This window comes from Salmo salar, chromosome ssa01, assembly GCF_905237065.1.
Source record: "Salmo salar chromosome ssa01, Ssal_v3.1, whole genome shotgun sequence".
In the NCBI taxonomy this organism is placed as follows: Eukaryota; Metazoa; Chordata; class Actinopteri; order Salmoniformes; family Salmonidae; genus Salmo; species Salmo salar.
The window spans coordinates 67,830,182-67,839,661 of record NC_059442.1 but is presented as its reverse complement, the minus strand read 5'-3'; the positions used below and the strand labels follow the sequence as shown (position 1 = coordinate 67,839,661).

The 9,480-nt window shown below is 42.9% G+C and overlaps 1 protein-coding gene across 2 annotated transcripts in view; it reads right to left on the bottom strand.

Moving 5' to 3' along the window:
• Positions 1–1,139: 1,139 nt before the first annotated feature.
• LOC106607666 (alpha-actinin-2) overlaps positions 1,140–9,480 on the bottom strand; it is a 15,792-nt gene continuing 7,451 nt past the window's right edge. For both annotated transcript variants that reach the window (XM_014204865.2, XM_045721357.1), the window contains 15 exons: positions 9,077–9,158; positions 8,510–8,595; positions 7,967–8,059; positions 7,493–7,723; positions 7,103–7,250; positions 6,609–6,759; positions 5,704–5,812; positions 4,883–5,023; positions 4,569–4,751; positions 4,308–4,442; positions 4,039–4,218; positions 3,711–3,857; positions 2,793–2,858; positions 2,453–2,611; positions 1,140–2,263 (listed from right to left, as the gene is read on the bottom strand). In XM_014204865.2, the coding sequence (XP_014060340.1) occupies positions 2,105–2,263; positions 2,453–2,611; positions 2,793–2,858; positions 3,711–3,857; positions 4,039–4,218; positions 4,308–4,442; positions 4,569–4,751; positions 4,883–5,023; positions 5,704–5,812; positions 6,609–6,759; positions 7,103–7,250; positions 7,493–7,723; positions 7,967–8,059; positions 8,510–8,595; positions 9,077–9,158 (2,070 nt within the window). In that variant the 3' untranslated portion in view covers positions 1,140–2,104. The remainder of the gene's footprint in view (positions 2,264–2,452; positions 2,612–2,792; positions 2,859–3,710; positions 3,858–4,038; positions 4,219–4,307; positions 4,443–4,568; positions 4,752–4,882; positions 5,024–5,703; positions 5,813–6,608; positions 6,760–7,102; positions 7,251–7,492; positions 7,724–7,966; positions 8,060–8,509; positions 8,596–9,076; positions 9,159–9,480) is intronic.

Sequence of the window (9,480 nt, the reverse complement as noted above, 5' to 3'; positions counted from 1 at the left end):
ATACTTATGTAAATGTGATATTTCAGTTTTTTATTTGTGATACATTTGCAAACATTTCTTAAAACCTGTTTTTGCTTTTTTTATTGTGCGGTATTATTTGCATATTGATGAGGGGAATGAACAATTTAAGCAATTTTAGAATAAGGCTGTAACGTAACAAAATGTGGAAAAAATCAAGGTGTCTGAATTCTTTCCGAATTCACTGTATGAGGAGAAAGCTGAAGTCTCTACTCAACTGTTGATGTGTATCCTCTGTCTGGTTCCCAGTTCATCCACTAGAGAGCAGTAGGAGATCACATGACATCTCTTGGCCACTTGAAACAAATTGTGTCTGGTTTGGGTAGTGAGCCTGACATCTTAAAATGAACTTAGCAATCAGGGCTTTCAAGTTCAACTAGCTTTCAGTCTCACATCAGAATAGACGTTCATCCATGTTTCTCAAATGTCAAATTTCGAAGTGTTTAAGATTAAGTTTTGGCATTAACTACACATTTTTAGGGTTAAGCTTAGGCATTGACTCAGAAATCTTAAGGTTAGGCCTTAACTCCGAAGGGTTAAGGTAAGGGTTAAGGTTTTGGATAGGCTTAAAACAAAAATATCAAAAACAACTTTCTATTGCTGGATTCGAACTTGCTCAAACGTTCAAAAGACATTAGCGTTGGTCTGTGATTAGTGGGAACTGACTTAATAAATACCCTTCTTTGTCAGGAAGCTTATGCTTGTGGAATATATGCCTACTATCCCCATGTTTAAAGAGGTGGTGTCAGGTAACTAGGCTACGTTATCCCCACTTTTGTCCTACTTTACCATTTTGGCACAAAACGGCTCAATATACCCTCTCTTGGCTCATAATCACACTCATACAGTGGCCTTTGACTACAGGAATGCTACCATTGAGTGCCCTTGCCCTGCCAATCTTATCAAATGTAGGATATTCACATCGGATTTTGCAGATCATTTTTATTTGATTATATCCATGTTTGAATTGTGACTGTCAATTTCACTTTCATATAGCCTACTTTAATCAACTTCAATGAAAGGAAATATGGCTTTTACAGTTTAGGCCTAGAGAATAGAAAAACACAATATTGTATTTAACTGCACTCTTTTATTATGTAAAGAAAAATAAACATCAGGGATGATCAGGAAGAGGGTTTATTGGATAATCAAATCACTTGAAAGTACAACGTTTACTGTCAACAGTCTCTCAAATGGTCAATTGTTTTTTGTTGCTTTGGATTGAATAGTAACTGGATTCTCTTCTCCCTCCCTGTTTTCAACTGGGAAATCCCAACTGCTTAACAGGTGGCAGGCTGAGAGACAGGCTTAACCCTCTTTGAGGTTTGATTCAAAGTATGTAGGAATTTGATAGGATTTAAGGCAATAAGCAATATAGGCAAAGTTGTTCCAAACTCCTTATGTTCTCAAATAAGAAAATGTAACAATGATTTCTCTTAGCTTTGGGTGTGAGAAATATACTGTACATTGTGTGTTAACTGTGAAACCTATTCTTTTATAAATCAATCATAGCCTATAACTGTCCTTTATATATATATTGGGTAAATTGTGATGTGAGAAAAGTTTGCATGGAGCAGGAAACATGAGTTATGATTATACCACAAGTACATTTTGGTTACATAAACAACATCCCACTGGAAACAGGCATCCGTTCAACGTCCTAGCTTTGATGTTTTTGTCTTATTCCCAATTACAACTCATACAGTAGTTCCTAATAAGGCACTGACAGAAGATGAGCAGAAAATGCTGACTATTAGCCTGCAATTTTTCTGTTCTAGCTACATATCCAACTGCTGCTATTACTGTAGTCAATAAACATTATATTATATCTAACTATTGTAGCTTATATGATCATGTTATTCCTCTTAGCAGATAAGAAAAACTGTTATTCTATCTTCACTTCACCGCAGAACTCATATGAGGGAAACTATTGTGTTACAATAAGTAGCTAAATGTACTATATCTACCTATTGTGAATCTAACATCGGTAACTTCGCCTTGCATTTACAGTGTGTTTGGTTAAAGGGATCTTCATCCAGACGTATTGGGTGGGGTCAAGAGGTCACTTGGGCATCATCTTGCAGGGTTAGAGGTCACTCTCTCCATAGAGGGCAGTGGAGAAGGCGGTGTAGTCTAGCGCCCCTGCAGATCCCCCTGGGCCGCTGTAGCGGGGCATCCTCAAGATGCAGTACTCTGCCTGGTCAGGGGGGAGCTCCCTCCTTAGCTCCTCAACCAGGATGTAGGGCTGTGGAGTCGGGAGAAAAACAGAGAGAACACGGGCTCATGTAGGTAAGTCCGCTTTAGCAAATATTAATAATCTGACAGAATAATATGCGTGTTGACCATTGTACTGAATCTGCCCCATCTGTGTGATTGACATGTTTCACTCAATTTTCACACTCCCGTTCACTTTCTCTCACACACACACACACACCTTATCGGCTGCCAGGATCCTGAAGGATGCCACAACCTGCTCGGCGGTGTCCGTGTCAGCGGTTTCTCTGGTCATAAAATCAATAAATGATTGAAAAGACACCATGCCAGTGGCACTGGGGTCAACCAGCATCATGATACGGGCAAATTCCACTTCACCCTGACAGACAGCAAGTCACACAGACAGACAGACAGAGAGAGAGAGATATTAGAGCGAGATCAGAGAAAAGAGCAATGATATCTTTGTTCGTTATTACACATAGAATATTACCAATACCTCTTGGTATTAGTATGCATTGTTTGCATACTGTAATTCTGCATGGGAACATTGAGACCCCTACCAAATCATAACCCATGGAGATCAGACAGGCCCTAAAGTCATCAGTGTCCATCGCCCCATGTTTCTTCTGTAGTCGGAGGTCAAGGGTCATAGGGTGGAGGTTGGGAGTAGGTCACCGCACCGGGAGGGGATGGGATAGAGAGGAGGGAGGGAGGGAGACCAAGAGAAGGTGGATGGTAGAGCAGTGGAGATCCGGTAGGGGAGAAGACCAAAGCTAACATCAGAAACATGGACAAATACACACAACCACAGATGAAAGCTGCTACCGCCAACATCGCCATAATGTAGTGTATTATTTAGAGCCCACTATTCAAATATAGATAGAACTGGGAAAATATATGAGGTAGCAGCAGATTTGGTCTGTTCTAGAAGGATGGAAGAAGCCTAAGTCGTCAACGAGAGTCAGTCAGGAATCATGAAAGGTTAGAGGTCAGTAGGGGTGAGTACCTGATGTTCATTGCCCACATGTCCAAGGCTGATCAGACAGGTCTTGAACTCCTCACAGTTTGCCTGTGTTCTCCTGGGACCAGGTGTTAGAGTCCACTCAGAGGTGTCACACACACACACACACACATGCAAGTGTCCACTGTCCATAACATGCAGCATTACAACAATGTAGAACCAATATAAAAAATACATTTTTTATAGATCTATACATTACACTATCATACAGTACAATTGGATTTGTATTATGTTTTAACTGTCTAAACAACCAAGGCCACAAAGCAGTGACCATTTTATTACAGTATCAACAACAATATATTACCTCAGTTTCCTTACGCAGCTTCTGAATAAGATAGGCAAGACGGTTAATTGTTTTTTTGTCAGTGGTATTCTGCTACTTAACATGCCATTCAGGTTAAATGTTATTATATGAGACTGAGAACCGGGAGTCCAGGGTGTGGATGGAGTACTATACCCGGTCAAAATGGTTGAAGGAGGAGCGGAACTCGTGCATCTGTTCCTGGCTGATGCCCTTGGCATCGCGGGTCAGGATCTGGGTCTCGATCTCGTTGATGGTGCGGGCGATGGTGGTGAGGAGGAGCTCCCAGCCCACACGGATGTGCTTTTACCATGACGATTAAACACACCGACAGACATAGACACAGACAGACAGATTAATCAACTGTCAACAATGTATTCCAACAATGCACTTTGGGATCTCGAAGACATCATTATCCCCATGACCACATCTAATCTACATAGACCGCATGTAGAGACCGTCTCTCTGTGGTGCTCTGCAGTACCTCCATGGTGTAGTTGGTATGCTTGTTGTCAAACACCAGGGACTCCTGGATGTGCTGGTGGTCTCCCTCCAGCTTGTCGATGTTGGGCTTGTAGGTAACGATGATGTGCTCAAACTGCTTCAGCTGGGTCATCTGGTCCTCCAGGGTACCGCCCACCTCCAGGGAGCAGCTCCCAATCTCCTGTCAGCACCACACAAATTAGCAAATCAGGTTTTTGTTCTGGATCCAAGGGTACCCTTAGACACTAAACTGATGGCTGACTCTCTGACCTCCATCCTTGTCTGTATCCAGGGTCCGATGAGGTTAGCCTGGGTAGCAAACTGCCGTCTCAGCCTCTCGTTAGTATGCTGCCGGGCTAGCTCCTCCTGGAGGGAGCCTTCTCTCTGGGGAACCAGCTTCTTCACCTGGTCAGCAACATGGCAACAACACATACATCAATCTGACAGAAGTTGGCTGTGTATGTGCATGCGTGAATGCATATGTGTGCATGCGTGTCTCAAGTTTATGTATGTGAATTTTCGAGGTTGTACCTTGTCCCACTTGGCGAGGAGCTCCTCTGTGGTGATGGTGCTGTAGAGGTTGAGGAGGTTGGCTTTGATGCCGTAGCTCTGGGAGATCTTCTGCACCTCGTTGTGGATCCCCAGGATGGCCTGTCTCTCTCCGTCTGCCTCTGGGAGGGTGGCCTTGAACTGCTCATGGGCGGAGATCAGGCTCTGCAGGGGAGCAGGAGAGGAGAGGTTGCAGTGTACATAGCAAGTACTTTGGACACTGAACCAAAATTACATAGCTGCAACATTTGTAACAACGGTAGGATGACTAAATGGTAACAGCGAGTATTACGTACCTGGACCTCATCGATCGTGTGTACAATAAACATATCCTGCAGATCCTCCATAGCCCCTTCCATCCAGTTGTTGAAAGGTGCTGATCTCTTGGCAAACTCCAGGAACAACTGATCAATGGTTTCCAGCAGCTTCTCTGTCCTCTGGAAAACAGGCGCGAGAAAAAACTTTGCCATTCATCTCATTGACCATTCATCAATATTGCTTCACCTGTTTGGGATGCTAATCCCAGGATGCATCACATTGATGTGACCCAATTGACCCCTGAGTTTGGAAGATGGTCTGCGTGGATTAGACCATTCCCTTTGGGCAGGGGCAGGTGGCAGACAGCAGCTCATGTCAGTCACCCTAATCCCAGGCCTGGATAAGGGTCTTGACACATTTGCAGGTCATGAGCATCCAGTATGGATCAGAGGGGCTCAGAGGAAGGGGAGTGTGGGCATCCTGCCAGCCAGATACTGTACAGGCAGCCATATCTACATGATTGTGCCTTTAGTTCATCCCCTTATCTCGGTCAGCAGACTTAGTGGCAACCAATAATCAGCTGTGTCTTCATTTCCAAGTCCCCATCCCTAGCTATCTCAATAGAATATACATGAGATTTAGCTTTATTTTGGATTAAGCTGTCCTGTGAACACTCCACCCCAACTCAAGGTTACGTCATTCACTGCTTTACCTCCTCAGTTTTCAACTGGATTCATGGAACTGGTTCTCTTTTCACACTACCAAGATGTACTGTGCCGGCTTGCTTTTCACTGGATTTATCCCAGTTTAGCTGAGAACATAGTATGTCATGTCCCAAACCTCAACCCCCTCAACTCACCTCCACAGCCTCTCTCCTCTTCTGGGTCAATGTACCAAGTTGATCCCACAGATCACAGATGCTCTGACACCTCTGATTGACAGCAGCCACACCATGATAGTCCAGCTCACTACACCACACCACAGGAAACATACAGGTCAATCTAGGGCTGGGAAGTTTACTGTGTTTTACTAGCATAATACTGGCATTGATGCATGGACCAGTTTGGATTTTTACTGTACCTTCTCTAACAGTATTTTAATATTTTATTTGTTACATTAAATAATTCAGCAATGACTCTGAAAAAAGTATGTCAATCATACATTTTTATTGCCAATAAGAAACTGTTCACAGCTGAAAACTGCTAGATAACTTGCTAGCAGACCAAGTCAACAACTTAGAGAGAACAAGCTTGCCAATTAGAGACCCCCGGAAATCGTCCGACTGCAATATAATCCACTGAAATAAAAACTGCAAGTGAATCCATTGAAAAAACATGGTCACAGAGGAGAATAATTATTCTGATGAAGGAAAAGTGACTTATTTACGAAATAGAGGCACACAAAGACAAAACAAATGTTGTACAGTGTGGAAATTCGTTCAGGAAATTTAGAAATGTACAAAATTGATGAAAATGGTCAGAACGGAGAAAGCAAATTAACATAACTTATAATGTATTTGTTGCCATACCTAATCACAGGCAAAGTGCATCATACCATATTTATGTATTTTGAAAGTTCTATATCTTAAAAATTGATTGCTGACATGCAAAACATTTGGGGAGTATATCAACAATGGACTGGTTTTTGGGTGGAATTTTCCTTTCAGTAGAATGCAGATTGTATTCCTTGTCAAAGCCATGATTTTAGGAATAGGATTTGGTAGGGATGATGGTTAGGAGTGAGGGTTAGAGAAAAAGTCCTCACTTGAGCTCCTGTGCGATGGCAGCTATCTGCTCCACCCTGTCCTGGTGAGCAGCCAGGTCACTCTCAAACGCCTCGTGTTTCCTTAGCAACGCCCGCACCTCCGTCAGGGTGGCCGTCTCATAGTCCTTCTGAGATAGAATCAGCTCTTTACCTTGGTCACAGAGAGAGAGCGAGATAGAGAGATTATTGTTTATTTCACTTTTGTATATTATCTACTTCACTTGCTTTGGCAATGTTAACATGTGTTTCCCATGCCAATTGAATTGAATTGAGAGAGACAGAGAGAGAGAAACAGAGAGAGAGACAGAGACAGAGAGCAACGGTCGTGAATCTCCCGTTAGTCAAAACAAATGCTAAAGATTTACTCTGACATTTTCCCATTGAAAAATCTCAAAGGATTTGGAGCTAATCACTTACATTCAAAGGTCAAACTCTAGACATTACAAAGACATAAGTAAACACTGCACAGACAGACAATAATAGCCCAGACTGACCACTAGCCCAGGTTTCATGGGTGGTGGCTTTCTGGCAAAACTTTTCAGCCAGGTGGTCCAGTCTCTCCAACCTGCGGATCTCGGTCAGAAGCCACTCCTCATAACCTTTCTCGGCCCCGTCCAGCCCCTGCCATGCACTGGCTATGTCCTACACCCACATGGAGACACAAATACACGGGTCAAAAGCAGCAAACCATCACGCTCAGTTGATATGCTATTAAAACAGCTTTTTAAATTCATCAACATTCTGGTAAGAGTGCCTTGGTCTTTACCTTGGTCTTTTGGATTACCTACATCCATAGATATCTATAGCTACTGTACTTTGACTGGTGGCTTGTGTTTAATCAGTTTTATATGATTTATCATTGAATGTTCGGTGTTAACACTTACAGATACCATCTTTCCCTCAGAGGGCATAAAGGCGGGCCGGTTGCTTATGCGCAGCTTAGTCTGCAGGGTGTTGAAGCTGATCTCCAGCTGGCACTTCTCCTGCACCTTGGGGGGCTTGTGCATGCGGCGGTAGTCCCTGAAATCCTCCAGCTTCCTCTGCATCTCAACCATGGTCTTCTCTGCGGCCCTATTCTCCAGCCATGGGGTGGTTCGGCGGATCCACTCTAGTAGCTACGGAATACAGAAGGTAATGATGGAGTGGAGCTATTGGGTTTGTGTGTTGTTATTCCTCTCAATTCAATTAAGTTGAATTGGACATTGAATTTGATTTGAATACTTGGAAATTTCATTACTGCAAGTTTGTGTGTATAGGGATGTGAGACGGTCAACTTTCTGAGTTTTCCAATTGGGGTAGAAGTATGGCCCTAAGAGAGTTCACCAATAAGAAAGTAAATATCCCAAAGTATGCTTTACCTCGCTGGCCAGTTTCTCGTATTCCTCCATAAGTTTCTCATTCTCCTGGTTCACACCCAGCACTTTACAGATCCTGTTGGCCGCTGTCTCAGCCTACCAAGGGGAGGGAGGAAAGAGAGATGAGGTCAGGGAAGAAAGAGAGGTGAGGTGAGAGTGTTGTTGTCACATATCTAATGCTATTCCTCATCCAATTACCCCCACCCCACCAACATGCACACCATTTAAGTCATACATTTAATGCAATCTGTGTGTATCGTTTCAAAAACATGCATGTCAATGTCAAAATCACAATTTACCAACATAGTAGAATTATGATGTCAAACAACTTTCAGGCTAGCGAAGAGGACAGACCAGGATATGTGTTTTTGGTAGTGGCGGGGAAATAAGACCTTAAAAAATTTGAATGATTGGATTATCGTGTGCTTATTTTAAGTGGAATGATTGACACAGGGTAATCATCATCAAATGATTTGGGGATATTGTACCCAAAACACATTGCATTCACAAACTCGATTCAAATTGTTCATGGTGCAAGCTGTATACCTGCTCAGCTCCAGCAAAAGCATGATAGAAGCAGGACACATAGGTCATGATAGCTCTCTCATCAGGCTTAGGAGTGTTGATGATGTCTACAGTGTGGATGGAGGGACAGAAGAGGGTGACAGACGACAAGTAGAGAAGGAGGAAGACACTGAAGGTGGAGACAGGAAACACAAGAGCACTGACAGAGGAAAAGGACCACAGATAGAGACTCCACACCTGAACGTCTTAGCCCAGGACTATCCTGGAAGGAAAGTGGGGTGGTCTATGGCCAAGGGGTCTAAACAAGGACCTAAAACTTGACCAATGTGCCCTCACCTTCTGTACCATTGCAAATGTGTGATACAAACTGGACATATACCAGGCACATAGGACTTTATCATTACAATGTTCATACAAGTACAGACAATCCTCCTGGCAATCTCATCCAGCCAATCCTGCAACAAAGCCCATAGTCTGACTCCCACCATTACAGGACCAAATAAGATGGTTTATGTTTTCATATTGAGCAAAACAAGATGCCTATAGCTAATGCCGAATTCAAAACGCTGTTTCCTTAGAAGACATTACCTTCTGCATCCAGCATCTTGGGAATATCCAGGTGCTTCTCTGCTATTTCAAAGGCCAGGTTCAGGTTCCCCATAGGATCATCCTAGAAAATAATCAGTATTATAGAAACATACTTTCCAATTATATTGTTACATAGCAGTTAGTATATAGCTGTCTTTCAACACCACCTTAACACCATTACACTTTTTAAAACTAAGATAGTCATGTTTTCATTTACTTTTAACATGAAAAAACATGCACATGTACAGTATTTGAAACCAGATTACAAACTGTCCTGCACCCAGTGATGTATTAACCAAACAGGTGACAGACAGTCAGTAAGTGTCTCCTCACTAATGGGGTAGGGTGAGTCAGTTTGTTTAGTGGGAGGAGAGGGCTCATGCTGCTGCTATTGTCCTAAGTCT